The sequence below is a fragment of the Vanellus vanellus genome (assembly GCF_965231255.1).
Source record: "Vanellus vanellus genome assembly, contig: HAP1_SCAFFOLD_469, whole genome shotgun sequence".
Taxonomy (NCBI): Eukaryota; Metazoa; Chordata; class Aves; order Charadriiformes; family Charadriidae; genus Vanellus; species Vanellus vanellus.
In genome coordinates this window covers 1-19,202 of record NW_028128164.1, presented here as the reverse complement: position 1 = coordinate 19,202, position 19,202 = coordinate 1, and the positions used below count along the sequence as shown (strand labels likewise).

Below are 19,202 nucleotides of genomic sequence, written 5' to 3'. Positions count from 1 at the left end.
GTCCATACTGCTGTATCTGTGGTAAGTAAAACAACAAAAAGGTCCCTCCCAGCGGGGCGTTAATGATGTTTCTTTCCTGGTTTTGATCAACACCTGATCTCCAGGTTGGATTCAGTGTATGGAAATGTCCAAGGGAGGTCTCTTCCTTTAGTGAGTTCTAAAATATACTCCGTTAAGATTTCATCTTCGACTTTCAGGTGTTTTACTAATATTCTGAAATTGTAAGGCATCCCATACAACAATTTAAAGGGGGATATACCAGTATCTGTTCTTGGTTGAGTTCTAATATGTAGTAAGGCTAATGGCAAACATTTAACTCAATTCATTCTCGTCTCTACCTTTAGCTTGGTTAGATGTTTCTTTATCTCCTCATTCATTCTTTCTACTTTCCCAGAACTTTGAGGATACCAGGGAGTATGTTATTCCTATTTTGTCCCAAATAATTTAGTTGCTTTTTGATTATTTTGGAGGTAAAATGTGGGCCTCTCTTCCAAGAGAACTTTAATAACTGTTTTCGCCGTAGTTCTTACCACTGAGAAGGCTTCTACAAAGACGATCAACCAAGACTAATAGATACTGATATCTCTCAACCTTCGGTAATTCAGTAAAATCTACTTGTATTTTTTTTTTTTTTTTTTTTTTTTCAAATGGTCTTTTAGCCAATTCACGCCCTTCTTGTACTTTTTCTTTAAGTTGTCTTTTATTCACTTTGTGACAGGTTAAACATCTTTCTAAGATCCTTTTTGCTAAACCGTATATCTCGACACAGGCATAGTTAGTTTCAAATTGATCTACAAGGGCTTGAATTCCTCAATGGGTTCTGCTGTGTAATTTGTTAAGTATGCCCCGGGCTAATTCTTTTGGTAGGATTTCCAAAGGTATGTACCACCTCAAAGGCATACTTGGAATCCATATAAATAGTCCCAATTTTATTTTCTAAAAGTTTTTGGTGCTTTCAACATAGCATATGATTCACAGGCTTTTGCAGACCCAGACGTATTCAATGGCTCCGATTCTCTTATTCGAAAAGTGTACTTATCCATGATGGCATATCCCGATTTTTGTTTCCCTTCCACTACTCATGAGGAGCCGTCCACAAAGAATTTTTCTCTTTCATCTAATTCTTCTTTTTCTAAATCTTCTCTTATTTTGGTCTGTAGATTTATTAACTGGAGACAGTAGTCTTTCTTTGGGCTCTCCGTATAAAAATTGGGCCGGATTTTGAATGGAAGTCATTTCCATTTCTAATCTAGGGGAGTTAATCAGAATTTTCTCATACTTCGACAACCGACTGTCAGTAAGCCATTTATCATCTCGTTGTTGCAACACTCCCCGGATGTTATGGGGGGTATATACTTTCAGTTCACCTCCTAAGGTGACTTTTCCAACCTCCTTTATTAATAATGCGGTTGTCACTACCACTTGCAGGCAAGTGGTCCACCCCTGGCTTACAGGATCTAAGATTTTAGAATAATATCTTACAGGTTTTCTCTGCCCTGCCCATCCCTGGGTCAAATCCACATATGTTGTTCTATTATCCACATTGATGAAAATTTGAAAGGGTTTACGGATATCAGGTAAGTTGAGGACAGGTGCTTCTATCAATTTTCTTTTTATCTCTTCCCAATGCCTCTTTTCCTCAGAGGTCTACTTTACTAGTTCATTTTTAGTTAATTTCATTTATATAAATATTTTACTTTATTACTATAATCTTTTATCCATTGTCGACAGTACTCTAACAATTCTAATTGTCTTGTTTGCCTTTTATTAGTAGGTATTGTTAGAGGCAAGATTCCCTTTACTCTTTTGGGATTTAATTTCTAATGCCCCTTTGTAAGCCAGTGCTCTAGATATTTTACTACTACTTCTGTAAACTGTAATTTAGATCTTGAAACTTTTAGTCTTTGGAGACTTAGAAAATTTAGCAACTTAATGTTTTCAGTTCTAACATCTTCTTGAGTTTTTCCAGCAATTAGTAAATTATCTACATATTGTATCAGAATCAACTCGTGATTTAATTTATAGGATTCTAATAATTGCTCTAAAGCTTGTCCAAACATATTTGGGGATTCTGTAAACCCCTGGGGCAAGACGGTCCACCGTAATTGTTGTTTTCTATGTGTTTTGGGATTTTCCCATTTGAAGGCGAAATAATCCCTGCAATCTTCCTCTAAGGAGGAGGCCCAAAAGGCATCTTTTAAATTTATGACACTATACCATTTGTAATCTGGGCTTAATTGATTAAGTATAGTGTTATACTAGACAATAGGACCCATCCGGCTGCTTTACGGGCAGGATGGGAGTATCGTGAGGAGACATACAGGGTTTTAAAAGTCTTTGGGTCAAAAATCTCTAGATTATTGGTTGCAACTCTTCTCTCCCTTCTCTGGAGATGGGATATTATTTTATCTTAATTGGTTGGTCTGGGTCTCTTATGGAGACTGTGATCGGTTTAATTTTTTTTTTTTTTTTTTTTTTTTTTTTCACCGATCTTGGGCTATACTAGGTTTCTGGATTAATTGTGGCTTCATGTTCTGCAGTTAATAAGCATAATTTTACTTTTAGTTTCTCCTGATCTACTCTCAAATTAATTCCTAATTTTACTATCAGGTCTCATCTCAAAAAGTTATATTCAGCTTCTGGAACTAATAAAAATGTTCTCACTCCATATTTATTTGGAGTTTCTATTGTTACACTTTTTATCAGGGGCACTTTAAAAGTTTTCCTCTTTGCACCAATTACTCGGAGTTTTTCCTTTGATTCAACACATCCAGATGGTAACCTTTGGACGGTTGATCTTTTGGCGCCCAAGTTCACAAGGAACTCGGACACTTCGTGTTGGGGACTCAATTTTAACTTCATTTAGGGCTCGGTGACTTTACGAGTCCCCAGTAAATAGAAACTTTGACCCCTCTAATCTTCATTAAAATCTTTTTGTCTTATATTCCTTTTCAACAATGTTTTTATAAATGTCGGGGGGGTTATCTTTCCTTTGATATTCACTAAGAGTTTTATTTATATTCTGTCTTTGAGGAACAGATTCTTTAATTTCTTGATCAACTCTGGTGCGCAGATCCACCATATGAGTTTTATGTTCAGTGTCTTGATTAGTCCAGTTTGGCCGCTGTAGTAGCCATTTAATGTCTGCGCCTGGACTATGTCGATGTTCACTCTCCTCTATTATAAAAATTCTTTTTTGCTTAGGGCGAACGCACAAACTCTGCACCTCACTCACTCAAACACTCACTCAGTCATATAAAAGAGCCTATTACACTTCTCACTCACACCAAAAGATTTTCTAATTAAAACAATAGCTAGTTACGTGTAACTTAAATCTTAAACTATTTGCCGTTTGCCACTAATCTGCACCAAGATAGTCAGACTGTTACCACTAATCTGCACCAAGATAGTCAGACTGATCACAAATCTAAATTGGCCAATATAAACATTTTCTTATTTGTTTCTTTCTCTCCATATTTCCATACAATAGTGAATCAATTTCACTTTGTCCTTACCCCGCCTAGAAGGGGTAATCATCCTAATATTTGATCATTAAACTCAACGGACTGTCTGGTGGTATTTGGGGAAGTCTCACATGAGGTCCCAATCCACCCATGGGATCAGAGGGCTTGCTCTTCCTCTGTCCCATCTTCCGGAGTGCCTTCTTACACACACACACACGCTCCCCCTATTCGTGGCCCAGTCCCTCGCGGGAGATGGGAACCGCACTACTAAGGGGTCCGCACTCGCTTCATCCGGTGGACTACTAAGTCCGGTGGACGTCTCACATTATCACACTCCGGGATACCCAACCCCAACCGAACGGATAACCGGCCTATACTCACGCGTTCCTGCGTCTTCGTTCGGGGCTTCGTGCACAAAGATTACAGGGTTTGCCGGCTTTCTTTTGCTTGTTGCCGAATTTAGGGTTCGTCGGTAGAGGATGTGATGCGATAGCACCCAGCCAGGGCCGCTGAATTTCAGCGGGGCGCCTCCCCGTATGGGGCTTCTCACCAGATTGCCTCTATCCGAGTCACGGCACCAAAATTGTTATAAGTTGATCCCACAAATTGATGCGAGACAGAGTCAATTAAAATTTGGAATATTTATTTAGCAAGCGGCAGCAAGCAAAACAGCGCTGGGCGGCCCGGGAGTCTCACTCCGCCGACGGCTCGCGCCCGGTTCCCGAAAGTCCCTGGTTTTATACTCTTCTTTTTCCGGTAGAGAGGTACTCTGCATCTGCACGACACGACTTGTTGCTAGGGGGTCGTTTTCTGCTTTCCTTTTCCTCCTGGTTGTCGCAGGGATGAAAGATTCATGTCTTCCTCACATCATGTACTCTTCGTCTTCATGAGCCCCCCTCCCCTCCTCCAAGTCTTTTTCACATCCTACTTTGTTTGCATAACCTGACCTTTGCAGTTTTAGCCTTGCCCGCTCACAGGATGCTGGCTATCTTGCAACAGCAGGTTCAGCAATTGCCTTTTTGTAAAACAATGTGACAATGCGAGTTTCTAGGTTTGGTGAACAAACAGCGCTGAGCTTATCACAGAACAGCTTATCCTTGGTGCCCTCTCAAGGCATATCAAGGATAAGAGGGTTGTTAGGGGCAGTCAGCATGGCTTTTCCAAGGGGAAGTCATGCTTGACCAACCTCATAGCCTTTTATGAGGAAATAACGAGGTGGATGGATGATGGCAGAGCGGTAGATGTGGTCTACCTTGACTTCAGTAAAGCATTTGACACAGTCTCCCACAGCATCCTCATGGCTAAACTGAGGAAGTGTGGACTGGATGATCGGATAATTAGGTGGACTGCGAACTGGCTGAAGGAGAGAAGCCAGAGAGTCGTAGTCAATGGGGCAGAGTCCAGTTGGAGGCCGGTAACCAGTGGAGTGCCTCAAGGGTTGGTACTGGGGCCCATATTATTCAATATATACATCAATGATTTAGATGAGGGAATTGAGTGTACTATCAGCAAGTTTGGGGTCCTGGTGGACAGCAGGATGACCATGAGCCAGCACTGTGCCCTTGTGGCCAAGAAGGCCAATGGCATCCTGGGCTGTATTAGAAGGGGGGTGGTTAGTAGATCGAGAGAGGTCCTCCTTCCCCTCTACTCTGCCCTGGTGAGACCGCATCTGGAGTATCGTGTCCAGTTCTGGGCCCCTCAGTTCAAGAGGGACAGAGAGCTGCTGGAGAGAGTCCAGCGTAGGGCAACTAAGATGATTAAGGGAGTGGAGCATCTCCCTTATGAGGAAAGACTGAGGGAGCTGGGTCTCTTTAGTTTGGAGAAGAGGAGACTGAGGGGTGATCTTATTAGCGTTTATAAATATATAAAGGGGGAATGTCATGAGGATGGAGCCAGGCTCTTCTCAGTAGCAACCAATGATAGGACAAGGGGTAATGGATTCAAGCTGGAACACAAGAGGTTCCACTTAAATCTGAGAAGAAAATTCTTCTCAGTGAGGGTGACAGAGCACTGGAACAGGCTGCCCAGGGAGGTTGTGGAGTCTCCTTCTCTGGAGACTTTCAAAACTCGCCTGGACGCCTTCCTGTGCAACCTCATCTAGGTGTTCCTGCTCCGACAGGGGGATTGGACTAGATGATCTTTTGAGGTCCCTTCCAATCCCTAGTATACTGTGATACTGTGACAGCAGTAATAGCTGTGACAGGTGTCTTGCCTAGGGGCCTTCTGCCCCAGTCCTGGTCTCTGTAGTACCCCAGGGGGGATGTGTGCCTCTCTGGGCATGCTTCCCTCTTCTACTGCAGCAGAGAGGCTTGTGGGCAACCAGCGGAAAGGCAGGGCTATCCTTTTGACCTTTCCAGGGGCAGTGAGCTGGAGAGTGAGTCCTGGTCTCCCGCATGCACAGTGTCTGCCTTTGCACACTGTGCCCGTGGCCACGTGTCGACACGTGTCCCGGGGTCACTCAACTGCCGTTCCAGTCTTTCCCTTTTACTCACATGGCTGTCCGAGCTGCCATTCCCGCTGTCGGGGTCTTGCATAGGTGCTGTCTCATCACAGCGCGCCCCAGGTGGATGGTCGAGTCCTATGGGGTAGGTCCCATGGCACTGGGACCCTCTAGGCAGACAGTGAAATCCAGCTGTGCACACCCTCATGGTGCAGTGGGAGCACTAGTGTGCCTGCTGATGTGACTGTGTCTGGGGAGAAAACAGAGTTCACAGAAATTCCCGCTTGCTGTCTCTAGCCTCTGGAGGTACCCAGTCAAGTGGGGAAGAAGGTGGGAACGGGTGGGAATTAATCAAGAACGTTGGTGGACTGTAAGGCTCAGAGTCCCTGCTGAGAGAGTAGTATCTTGTGGTTCTTTGGTGTGGGAAACTTCAAAAGCCAGCCCAGAAGAAAGGTCTCGTTTCACAGTTAGTGCAGTCTTCCCCTCTTCCCCTTTGGTTCTCTTTTCACTAGACTTTGCTGCAGCCAGTTTGAACCTCCATCAGGGCAGTAGTACCTGGGAGCTAGGGTCGGGGGGCACACAGGCAGACATACTGCAGTTCTGTGCAACACACCTATCAGAAATATATAACTGGCAGGTATTGCCAAGCCCTGCTTAGCATGTTGGAAGCTTTGTTGTAATGTTTCTTCAGTCTCTTTGCCAGGGCTACCTGCCAGGTGAAGGGATGCAGGTCAGCACTATTGTGGCAGTTCACTGCTGGCAGCGAACGCATTTCCAGGGTGACCTACTGCTGTGCGGTGTTGGGCCTCTGTCCCTCCCTCCACCATGATTCCTCTCCTCCATTTTCATCTGCCAAGTGATGCTCACCCCTCACCGTCCTGCCTGAAGTGCTCTCCATTCAGTTCCCATAGTTTTTGGCCATACGTGGCTTTGTGGGACTGCTCCTGGTTGTGAGTGACCATATCAAAGACACTGTTGGCTTTCATGCTGTTTGCTGTGTCCTGACTTGTAAAGATGACTTCCTACCGCTTTGGGTGAAGCTGTTCTTCTGTATGCCATGAGAAAGGGTAACAATGCAGTTCTCCAGACTTTTCCCCTGGGCTGTGGAGAGAGAGGCAGAGGAGGCAGCCCTCTGAGATTTCTGAGGTCTTTTGGTCCCTTAGCTGAAGAGGGGGGTGATGATGGGCACTTGTATCCTAGACAGTGTGGGGCAGTGTTTTTGCCCATTGTTCATGAGTATTGGCCTGGTGAGCGGGTCTGTCTGTTATTACAGCAGTGATAAGCCTCCTGGCTCATCTCCATGTGCCTTCATTGCAGGTTGTTGAATTGCAAAATCAGTAGCACTTGCTATGGGGATATGACTGCTGCACTCAGCACGAACCAGAGCCTGAGGGAGCTGGAACTTATTGATGACCTGCGAGACCCTCGATTGCGGCTGCTGTGTGAGGGGCTGAAACATCCTTCCTGTCAGCTGCAGAAACTGTGGTAAGGAACAGGAAGTTCCTCGGGTTTTTCCCCAGCTGGCCTGTGGGTAGCGCTCAATGAGGCTGGGGCTGGGAGGCTGCTCCCTGCAAGAATGAGGAGGAGGCCAGGTGAGTCTGCAGTACTGGGTCCCTGTTCATCCTGAGAAAGAAGCACTGTGCAGGTGGAGCCGATGGCTGTGCCCTCCACAGTGCTCCTCACTCAGCTCTTCCAGACACCTGGTTGCTGGGGTCCCTGCCTAGTGTGTGTCTTCTCTTCTCCCTGCTGCTGGGGAAGTGTGGGGTAGGATTTGTGACAATGTCTTATGGTCATTGGCCTGGTAAGGGGCTGGCAGGCATTACATCTGTCATTGGGGCAGTCATAAGCCCTGCAGCTCTTTTCCGTTTGTCTCCCCTGCAGGTTGCAGTGGTGTCAACTTGACAGCGCCTGCTGTGGGGACCTGGCTGCAGTGCTCAGCACCAACCAGAGCCTGAGGGAGCTGGACTTGCAGGGAAATACACTGGAAGACCCTGGAGTGCGGCTGCTGTGTGAGGGGCTGAAACATCCTTCCTGCCAGCTGCAGATGCTGCGGTGAGGGACAGGGGTCGTCTTGAGGGTGTTCTCAAGCATCTTTGTGGGCAGCAAATGATGGGGTGTATGGCTGTGTGGATCCCTTCCCAGGGGTGGCTCCTGCATGGAACAGAGCTGTGGGGCCAGGGGCTCTTTGGCGCCTCCTGGGAGTACGTTGGCTGAGGGAAGGCCATGGGCCTGTCCTTGGATTGGGCAGTGGCTGCAGCCCTGGTCCCTCACTGACCATGTGGTGGGTGCATGGTGAGCATGGGAAGGGTTTGTTTGCCATAGCTTACGGTCATCAGCCTAGTGAGGCACTGGTGGGCGGTTACATCTGCCATTGTGGTTGTGATGATCTCCACAGCACTTACGGATGTGTCTCCCCCGCAGAGTGTTGCGGTGTGAATTTACCAGTGCCTGCTGTGGAGACCTGGCCACAATGCTGAGCACCAGCCAGAGCCTGAAGGAGCTGGATCTGGAAGAAAATGAGCTGGGAGACCCTGGAGTGCAGCTGCTGTGTGAGGGGCTGAAACATCCTTCCTGTCGGCTGCAGACACTGTGGTGAGGGACAGGGGGCTCCTTGGGGCTTTTTCCCAACAAAAATCATGCACTGCTCTTCCCTCATCCATCCATCCAATCATTTCATCATTGACAAATTGGTCAGACATGATTTGTCCTTTGTAAATTTGTGCTGAGTGCTCTCAGTCATCTTTTCGTCCTTTGTATGTTTGGATATGGTTTCCAAGATTATTTTCTTCTTCACTGTCCCAGGGGGGAGGTGAGACTGACCAGCCTGTAGTTCCCTGGATCCTACTTCTTGGCTTTCTTGAAGTTAATGGTGATATTTACTTTCTTGCTGTCCACAGGAAGAAAGCCTGATAACCTTCACGGTTCAAAGATAATTGAGAGAATCCTTGCAGTGGCAATGACTTGCTCCCTCAGTGCTCATGGACGCATCCCATCAGGCCCCATGGACTTGTTTATATCCAGTTTGTTTAAATATTCTGTAATGTCATCCTTTCAACAGAAAATGAGCCTGCCCTTGTCCTAGACTTTTTCATTGGTTTCAAGGAGCTGGGACTGCTGAAGACTGGTCTTATCAGATAAGACCAAGGTGAAGAAGCCACTCAGTACCTTGGTCTTCTGCATGTCCTTTGTGACCAGTTTCCTGTTCCCATTTAGCAGTAGGTCCACATTTTCCCTAGTCTTCCTTTTGCTGCTGATGAACCTGTAGAAAGTTTTCTTCTTGCCCTTCATCTCCCTTACCAGATTAAACTCCAGGTTACCTTTTGGCTTTCCTAACTCCATCCCTGCATACTTGGACAGTGTCTATATTCTACCCCAGTCACTTCCACCTCCTTTTTACAACTGAGTTTTGACAGAAGCCATTCATCCATGCAAGCCTTCTGACATTTCTGCTTGTTTTCCTCCTTGTCAGGATGGAATATTCTTGAGCTTGAAGGAAGAGATCCTTCAATATCAGCCAGCTCTCCTGGATCCTCTTCCTTTCCAAGACAGAAAATTCTTCCTTGCAGATCTCTGAACAGGCCAAAGTCTTCTCTTCTGAAGTCCAGGGTTATGATCTTGCGCTTTTTTTTTTGTTTGTTTGTATTTTTTTTTTTTAATTTTTTTAACCAGTCAGGTCTTTTTAACTTTCCGTATCCTGACTTCCATCATCTCATGGTCTCTACAGCCAAGTCTGTCCCCAGTCTGATGCCTGATCAGTTCTTCCTTGTTTGTAAGCATGAAGTCCAGCAGAGTGCCTCCGCTTGTCAGCTGCTCTGTCACTTGCATCAGAGAGTTGTAGTCAATGAGCTCCAGAACCTCTCATCTTGTTTTTTTCCTGCTGTGTTGTCCTTCCAGCAGATATCAGGTTTGTTCAAGTTCCTCGTGAGGACCAGGGGCTTCCAATTCCTGATCAGGTGGTCACCTACCACAGTCTTACCCCTCTTGATCTGTCCTTTAATCCTTAACCATAAACTCTTAGCTGGCTCATTGTCCATCTCCATGCATCTCTGCTGATCTCACATAAAACACAAGTCCCTCTTTTCATATTCCAGGCTTATTTCTGAAGAGCCTGTATCCATCTATTGCAGCAGTCCAGTCACGTGAGGAATTCCAGCATGTCTCTCTGACTCCATCGAGATCATAGACCTGCTACTGTATGCACACATCTAATTTATCTTTTTTGTTCCCTGTGGTCATGCATTAGTGTACATGCACTTCAGAGATACGCACAGCCATGCTGATTTCCAAGAAAGGATTTGAGAGCTTTCCCGTAGTTCTGTCTTGTAGGCAGTTCCTTGTGTATGTGGATACACTTGAGGTGGGCACCCCTCAGCCCTGGTTTCTTGATTAGAAGGTCTCCGAGTTTACTTAATCCCGAACACTTTGCTTGCCGACCTTGTCCAGCAATTCCTCACTTGGGTTTCGATCATCTGCTCCATTCCTGGTTGTTCCTAGTTTAAAGCTCTCCTTGGGCAGCCTGCTGTCAAGAATGTTTTTTCCCCACTTAAGCAGCTGGATCCCATCTATTTTAAAACACTTACCAGTCGTCAAAGATGATACCATGATTGTAAAACCCAAAACACTGTTGTCAACACCTGTTGCGCAACCTATTGCTGACCCATGGGATTCCTCCACACCTCAATCCTTCCCCCTGACTAAAGGATCAAGGAGAAGATCACCTGGACCCCCATGCCCCTGCCTGTTGCCTCCGGACTCATGTTTGATACTTTGGAGTTGTACAATTGGTGCACACAAGGAAAAGCCGTAGAAGATAATGGTCAGAGGGCCAGATGAGCCTTGCTTTATCACGGCTGCTGCGACTGGCCCAGTCCTGAGTGGGTGGGACAGGGTGGGCTATGTGGTGCCATGGTTGGCTGGGATTGGTGGGTGGAGCTGTGGTGAGGCCTCCCCTGGGTGGGTCCTGTGTGGCTGGGGCAGAGCTGTGGAGTGAAGGGGCCCTTCAGAGCTTCCTGGGAGGGCACTGGCTGAGGGGGGCCTCTGAGCTGGGCTGGGAGTAGGCAGTGGCTGTGGTGCTGGCCCATCATTGGCCATGGGGTGGGCATGTGGCGAGTGTGGGCAGGGTTTGTGGCCATGGCTTGTGGTCATTGGCCCATTGAGGAGCTGGTGGGCAGGTACATCTTTGTGCATGGCTGTGACAACTGGGTGGATCGTCTCCATTTTTGTCCTCTACAGGTTGTGTCGTTGTCAGCTCACCAGCACTGTCTGTGGGGACCTGGCGGCAGTGCTCAGCATCAGCCAGAGCCTGAGGGAGCTGGACCTTTCTTTTAACAGCCTGGGAGACCTTGGACTGCAGCTTCTGTGCGAGGGGCTGAAACACCCTTCCTGCCAGCTGCAGACACTGCGGTGAGGGACATGGGGGTTCCTTGGGGCTTTTCCCAGCTGCCCTACGGGCAACACTCAGTGTAGCTTGTGGCTGGGGCAGGGCAGCTCCTGCCTGCGTGCAGGGATGGCAACAGGCTACCAGTGAGGTGCATCTGCAGGGCGAGGTCCCTGCCCATCCTGTGCTTGTTGCCTGCCCTGCCAGGACAGCAGTAATAGCTGTGACAGATGTCTTGCCTAGGGGCCTTCTGCCCCAGTCCTGGTCTCTGTAGTACCCCAGGGGGATGTGTGCCTCTCTGGGCATGCTTCCCTCTTCTACTGCAGCAGAGAGGCTTGTGAGCAACCAGCGGAAAGGCAGGGCTATCCTTTTGACCTTTCCAGGGGCAGTGAGCTGGAGAGTCAGTCCTGATGTCCCAGCATGCTAATGTCTGCATTAGCACAGGCTGGCCATGGTCATGTGTCGAGACATTTGCTGGGTCATTCAGGTCCCTTTCCAGTGTTACTGAAATGGAGTCGGTTGCATTTTTCTTCTCGTTAGTCCATGGGAACTGGAAAGAAGGCAGCAGAAATAAACACTAGCTAAAACTCCTTTTTATTGCCAGCAATAAAGGTACCTCTTTGCATGGAGCATGAGAAGGACACCATGTTACAACTCGTCATTCCTTATACGCAATCTTAACTATTTACATATTCATGTTTACATTTTACGTAACGTATTGGCTTTGGCCACAGTATCATCTGTTGCTTTTAATTTTTGAGTATTTGTACATGACCCCTGTGTGCAAATAGGCTTAATGCTTAGTTATTAGCTGAGTTTGTATGATTTTTATGCATCTTTGCTGCTTTCAGCTGGTCTGATTTGGTTTATTCTACCAGCAAACCCACTTGTATAGGTGAGGTCACTGTCAGTCAAGTTCTGTTGCATATGTCTTTGAAGCCATCTTTACATAGGAGCTCTTTCTTATGTAATAAAGTCAGTCCCTTTACCCTCAGAGTCTTCTGGGCATCCAGCTCTGTTCGCCCATTTTCATTTCTTAAGCCCTGGGTGGCTAACCTGGGAACTTTGGTTTTGGAAATGACACTCATCAGAGGGAGGAGCTGGGCAGAACTTGTGAAGGGGAGGGAGTAGTATCTGCTTTTCCAAGGTCATTGTGCAGATCAAAGTGGTACTAAGCTTGTGGTCCCCACTGTTATACTGGAGCATAGGAGCAATAGTGTGGGAGCTGGGAGAGTTGTGCAAGAATGTGTGGAGCCATGCAGGAGGAAATAGATCATGAAACGTGCAGTTGGACTGCATTAAAATGGTCTGACCTGCTCTCCTACCTGTGCATGTGGAGAGCAGCTGGACAGCAGAACAATGCAGGGTATAGACTAGCAGAGATCTTTACGTCAGCCTTTGCTTGAAGACTTTGAAATGTTGCCAGGAATGAGTAGCAAAGATTAGATTGACTGAGTAGTAGTAATTGATGCTGGGTTTTTTTGTAAAAATCTTGCATCCTTGGGTTTAAATTGTGAATGTAAGGAGGGTCTGAAGAATTGTCTGAAGGTCTCCACAGACCTGTTTTCCAAAATGCATGTTGCTTTTCACATTTGCAGAAGGGTGGTTAACCAGACCCTAGGTCATCTTTTGCCAAGGTAATCTGCTTTCTGGCTACTTATGGCCTAGCTTGTCCTCTTGGGTGGAATTATGACATGTTTCATGGTCACATTGTCTTTCCAGCAGACACTATTACTGAGGATGTCTCTTTCTTCCAAGTGCTATCAGCGTTCCCTCAGTGCTTAGGGTATTTGCTCTCCCTTCTAATTTTCAGACTTAGTTAAGCAAGAACTTACCTTACTTCTTCTCTAGCTTTTCCCCTGCTAAAACTCTAGCCCCTTCTCCTCACTCTCTTGTACTTGCTCCTCATCTCTGACAACTCATCAGTGTCCTTATGCCACAGAGTGCACCAGATGTGGGCTCTCTGTCTTTCTCCTAGCTGGGGCTGTGCTGTCCTCCTGTGCTCTCCTCCCTGCAATTGTATACTTCAGAGCCCCATTCATCAATATTTCTTTTGATTTTCAGGTAATTTACATAACATTTTGGTTTGGTGTTGAAATGAGAAAGCTCCCTTTTCGTGGCTTCATCATTAAGCCATCTGTAGGGTTATTTCCCTATCCACTCTATAAATACATGAGGGGCAGCTTGCTGTAAATCGAAGTGGGGAGTACTGCTTTTCCATAAATCAGAGCAAAGATAAAAAGAGGCGTTGCACTGGGAGAGGCCCTAACAAGGGAAGATTTTCTTGCTCATGGCGGAACAAAACACGTATAAGATCTCAAAGCATAAGCAAAGAAGGCCTGTTCTGAAAAGCTGCCAGCAGTACCTGGAATATCTTGAGCAAAAACCAAAGGGCCTAAATGGACATGGTGGTCTGTGGCCAGGTGTCAGAAGCGAGTCACCACAAGCCGGGGTGGGTGGGTGGTGAGGGTGGATAGGCTTTGCGGCCATGGTATGTCATCATCAACTTGGTGATGGGCTAGTGAGCAAGAGCATCTGTCCTAGTGGCTGTGACAAATGGGTGGATTGTCTCCATTTTTGTCCTCTGCAGGTTGTGGCATTGTCAACTCACCACCACAGTCTGTGGGGACCTGGTGGCAGTGCTCAGCATCAGCCAGAGCCTGAAGGAGCTGGACCTTGGTGAAAATGAGCTGGGAGACCTTGGACTGCGGCTGCTGTGTGAGGGGCTGAAACACCCTTCCTGCCAGCTGCAGACACTGAAGTGAGGGACACGGGGTTCCTTGGGGCTTTTTCCAGCTGCCCTATGGGCAACACTCAGTGTAGCTTGCGGCTGGGGCAGGGCAGCTCCTGCCTGCGTGCAGGGATGGCAACAGGCTACCAGTGAGGTGCATCTGCAGGGCGAGGTCCCTGCCCATCCTGTGCTTGTTGCCTGCCCTGCCAGGACAGCAGTAATAGCTGTGACAGATGTCTTGCCTAGGGGCCTTCTGCCCCAGTCCTGGTCTCTGTAGTACCCCAGGGGGGAAGTGTGCCTCTCTGGGCATGCTTCCCTCTTCTACTGCAGCAGAGAGGCTTGTGGGCAACTAGCGGAAAGGCAGGGCTATCCTTTTGACCTTTCCAGGGGCAGTGAGCTGGAGAGTGAGTCCTGGTCTCCCGCATGCACAGTGTCTGCCTTTGCACACTGTGCCCGTGGCCACGTGTCGACACGTGTCCCGGGGTCACTCAACTGCCGTTCCAGTCCTTCCCTTTTACTCACATGGCTGTCCGAGCTGCCATTCCCGCTGTCGGGGTCTTGCATAGGTGCTGTCTCATCACAGCGCGCCCCAGGTGGATGGTCGAGTCCTATGGGGTAGGTCCCATGGCACTGGGACCCTCTAGGCAGACAGTGAAATCCAGCTGTGCACACCCTCATGGTGCAGTGGGAGCACTAGTGTGCCTGCTGATGTGACTGTGTCTGGGGAGAAAACAGAGTTCACAGAAATTCCCGCTTGCTGTCTCTAGCCTCTGGAGGTACCCAGTCAAGTGGGGAAGAAGGTCAGGGATGGGAACTGGTGGGAATTAATCAAGAACGTTGGTGGATTGAACGTTGAGCCATAAGGCTAGATGTACAGGGCAGAAGCATGAGGGCGTGCTGTTCACACTCTGGATCTTTCTGGTGCTTTCCCTTTGGCTCACCGTCAGGGAACAAGACTTCCGGTTGCCTGCAAGGAAAGGGCCATGGCCCTGAGCTGTCACTGCCTGCTGCCGCAATTGGCCCAGTCCTGAGTGGGTGGGACAGGGTGGGCTATGTGGTGCCATGGTTGGCTGGGATTGGTGGGTGGAGCTGTGGTGAGGCCTCCCCTGGGTGGGTCCTGTGTGGCTGGGGCAGAGCTGTGGAGTGAAGGGGCCCTTCAGAGCTTCCTGGGAGGGCACTGGCTGGGAGTAGGCAGTGGCTGTGGTGCTGGCCCATCATTGGCCATGGGGTGGGCATGTGGCGAGTGTGGGCAGGGTTTGTGGCCATGGCTTGTGGTCATTGGCCCATTGAGGAGCTGGTGGGCAGGAGCATCTGTGTGCATGGCTGTGACAACTGGGTGGATCGTCTCCATTTTTGTCCTCTACAGGTTGTGTCGTTGTCAGCTCACCAGCACTGTCTGTGGGGACCTGGCGGCAGTGCTCAGCATCAGCCAGAGCCTGAGGGAGCTGGACCTTTCTTTTAACAGCCTGGGAGACCTTGGACTGCAGCTTCTGTGCGAGGGGCTGAAACACCCTTCCTGCCAGCTGCAGACACTGCGGTGAGGGACATGGGGTTTCCTTGGGGCTTTTCCTCAATTACACCATGGGCAATACTCAATGGGGCTGGAGCTATTGGCTGCTTCCTGCAAAGATGAGAAGGTGCTAAAACCCAGATATCTTCAGCGCTGGTCCCTACTCACCCTGTGCTCCTTCCCAGCCATGCCAGGAGAAGTGTGTGCAAGAGGTGTCCCTCCAGTCACCTCCTGCTTTGGCCCAGGTCTCTGCAGACTCGGTGTTGCACGGGCCTAAGTGAGCGAACAGTGGAAGACAGCAGAACATCCCTTCCCATGAAAGGTCTCTGCTGTCAGGCCTGACTCCTCCCTCCAGTGTGTGTGAATCTGTGGCACCCTACGGGGATGTCCACCCCTTCTGGATGTCTTTGTGTCTGGCAGTAGTGCAGAGAAGTCTGTGTGACCAACTGAAATGTAGGGATCTCTTCTGGGATTGGTCCCACGGGACTGAGCTGGAGAGTCAGTCCTGTAGTCCTTGCATGTACAGTGTGTGCGGTACCTCACTATGGCCATGCTTGCGAATCAGTATGCGCTGGGTCACTCAGCTTTCTTTTTAGGGTTTTGATTTTCTCACATAGCCCTCCAGTAACCCATGTGTTGGCCCTGTGTTTAGTCTGCAAGCTCCGGATTGCTATCTAAATGTCCCCTTTGTCTTAAATGAGACTGGATCCTTTTGTTATGACAATGGCATTCAGCCAAATGTGACTGAAGTGGGAGTAGTAGCATTGAGCTCCCACCCAGAAATCACAGTGTGAAAAACCATAAAGCATGCCTTTTTCTTCTCAAGTGATCTCCAGCACTCATCAGAATGGACAAGGTCAGCATGGACTGAGGCAGGGTGGGGGGAAGGAGGCTCAGCACTGGAAGTGTTTGGGAAGCTTCTTATTGAGATCCTCTGAATGAGGAAAGACAACAGCCACAGGGCTCCCTGGAGGCGCTTGACTGAGATCCTGCACAGAGACAGTCTGTGTCAACTGAGATGACCTGCAGGGTGCCCTGATGCCCATCTGCTGATGCTGAGGGGCAAAGGTAGGCAAAGCTTATACTAGAGAAGAGAGTGGGGGACATCTAAAGCAGAAAGGGGCATTTTCCAATGGGTAAAATGCATGAAGCAGGGGAAGTCATACATCACTTTTTCAAGGTCATCAAGGAGAGGAAATTGCTGCTAAGCTTTTGGTCCCCACTTCTGTAGTAGAATTCAGGAGCGATACTGTGGAAATTTGAAGGGGTTATCTAAGGACGTGTGGAGGTAATGCAGGAGGAAGGGGATCCTGAAACACACACAGATGGATGAAGTGGCCAATTAACATAGTCTTGTCAGCTCTCCCACCTGAGCCAGGACAGTAGCTAGGCAGTGGAAGGATGCAGGACAGAAGCTAGTGGAGGTCTTTATCTAGAGATCTGAAATGTTGCCAGGAATGAGCCGGTCCTGCAGTAAGGATTAGACTGGCAAAAGCAGAGTTCCTGTTACCATGTTTTCTATTGAAGGAGTGCATCCTTGTGTTTATATCATGAATGCATGGAGGGTTCAAAGGACCATAGCAGTGTCTCTACAGACCTTTTTTCCAGCCTAGAAGGGCTGTCAACAAGAAGGGTATTGCCCATACCCAGAATCGTAACATGATTTAGGTTGCACCCTCTCTGGACCCTTGGTGAACACACTCCTGGTTAAGAAAGTTTTCTGAAATCTAATTAGTTTCCTGTGTTACCCAACTTTTGCTTATTGACTCTCATCCTTCCACTGTGCATCTCTGAGAAGGGGCTGACTGAAGGTTGACTACAGGCTGGACTGAGAATGGGTAGTGGCTCTAAGTGCTAGTCACCCCATTGACAAAGTGGTTGGCGTGTAGTCAGTATGGATGGGGTGTGGAGTGGGGTAGGCTTACAGTCATGGGCCATGTGAGAGGGTGCATTGGTTGCCACAGCTATGGTGAGCCTCACACCTCTTTTCGATGCGTCTTCTGCAGGCTGCTGAGCTGCATACTCACCGGTGCCTGCTGTGGGTACCTGACCACAGTACTCAGCACCAATCTGAGCATGAGAGACCTGGACCTTAGTTTTAACGGGCTGGGGGACTCTGGAGTACAGCTGCTGTGTGAGAAGCTGAAACATCCTGACTGGCAGCGGCAGACACTGCGGTGAGGACACAGGGGTCCACAGGGCATTTTCCAGCTGCCCGGTGGGCAGTAGTCAATGGGGTGTGTCACTGGGATTGTGTTGCTGCTTCTTTCAGAGAAGGCTGCAAACAAGCTTTGTTTGCAGCACTGGGTCCCTGGTTATCCTGTGGTCCCTGCAGGCATCTCCTTTCCTAGCCCTGAGTCATACGGTCTGGCTAAGTGCCAGGTGTACCTTAGGAAGAAAATGAATTCTCACTTGATTCCCAATGAACTCTTTTTGATAGCTGGACAAAAGCAATGACAGATATCTGCTTCAGGCATTGTTACTGCCCTCTTTGAAGAATTATATTGCATTTCTAAAATTACCAGTCAGATATCAGTCCCTTCCTTAACGTTGTTGATGTCATAGGAGTCAAACTGGTTAGAGTTACTGCTTTGTTTTCTCATGGTATAAGATCTGGGGTTAGAATTATGTGGCTATTCCTTGTAGCCTCTAAGGAGCTAGGACTCTATCTCTTAAACCCTTGGAGATCCTCACGTTGCAGTTTTTGGTGGATTCTGTCTCCTTTCAGTGGAAGGAGTGTTTTATAAAGCAGGCTAGGAGACCCTGCAGAGACCACGAGTCTACTGTAGAGAGCTGGATCATTCCTAGGTCTAGTGAGGTGCTTTTCAGAACAGCACAGGTCTCACACTGTGCTCTACAGCTGAGGAGGCAGCTAAGATGGGCACCCCACTTGTTTCTTCTGGCTGATACACAGTTAGGTTTGAATTACTTGTAGTTAAGTGTGTGCTGAATGGTATTTGTGTGTGCTGAACAAGAAGAAATTGCCTTGGTCAAGGGCCTTCATGGGAACAGAAAGGCTTAGACCAGGCAAGGCTTTTTGATTCTCACTGCCTTCCACGTGATACTTCTGGGCTATGAGAGCAGCAGCTGGGGAATGGGGATGACAGCAAGACTGGGGTCTGGAAGGCTCAGGAGCCTGATGCTGTGAAGTTGGAATGGTATTTGCCTCGAGTTGTACAGTGCGCTCAGGTGTCAGGCAGTAGTCAATATTTGGGGGACATTTAACAGTTCTTTCTACTTCTTTCCGAAGGTGGACCAGGTCACGATTAAATGAAGAAACACAACAGAAGCTAGCTCCCTGAGAGAAGAAAAGAACAGATGGAATAAATGCTACGTTTCCTGAGCTGGGCTCTCTGCAGCCAGGCTTTCTGGCCTAGTGATGCCATCACTGATTTTCGAAACTTCCTATGAATTTATATGGTATGCTATGTACTTGATATTTTGCTGGATTGGATTCCCTAAGAATGAGCCAGTCACAGATTTTGGGAACGGTGAAGTTTACAAATAGATGTGTTCTTTAATAGAAAATCTGGTGATCATAGCAAAAACTTTTTCAGTAGAAAAGAAAGAATATACTTGCTGTCATGCAGTTTTTACATTCTCCTGTGCTCAGGACTTGCTTCAATATAAGAAACACCACTGCACGAAACAAAGTTGGTAAGACCCTGTGATATCTCACC

The 19,202-nt window shown here is 48.0% G+C and overlaps 1 protein-coding gene across 1 annotated transcript in view; it reads left to right on the top strand.

Annotated features, from left to right (window-relative positions):
* LOC309684685 (NACHT, LRR and PYD domains-containing protein 12-like) overlaps nt 1-19,163 on the top strand; it is a 34,364-nt gene extending 15,201 nt beyond the window's left edge. The window contains exons 8-15 of the mRNA XM_082500546.1: nt 7,222-7,389; nt 7,786-7,956; nt 8,326-8,496; nt 11,137-11,307; nt 13,872-14,042; nt 15,379-15,549; nt 17,412-17,699; nt 18,773-19,163. Of these exons, the coding sequence (XP_082356672.1) occupies nt 7,222-7,389; nt 7,786-7,956; nt 8,326-8,496; nt 11,137-11,307; nt 13,872-14,042; nt 15,379-15,549; nt 17,412-17,699; nt 18,773-18,824 (1,363 nt within the window). The 3' untranslated portion in view covers nt 18,825-19,163. The remainder of the gene's footprint in view (nt 1-7,221; nt 7,390-7,785; nt 7,957-8,325; nt 8,497-11,136; nt 11,308-13,871; nt 14,043-15,378; nt 15,550-17,411; nt 17,700-18,772) is intronic.
* Nucleotides 19,164-19,202: the final 39 nt, after the last annotated feature.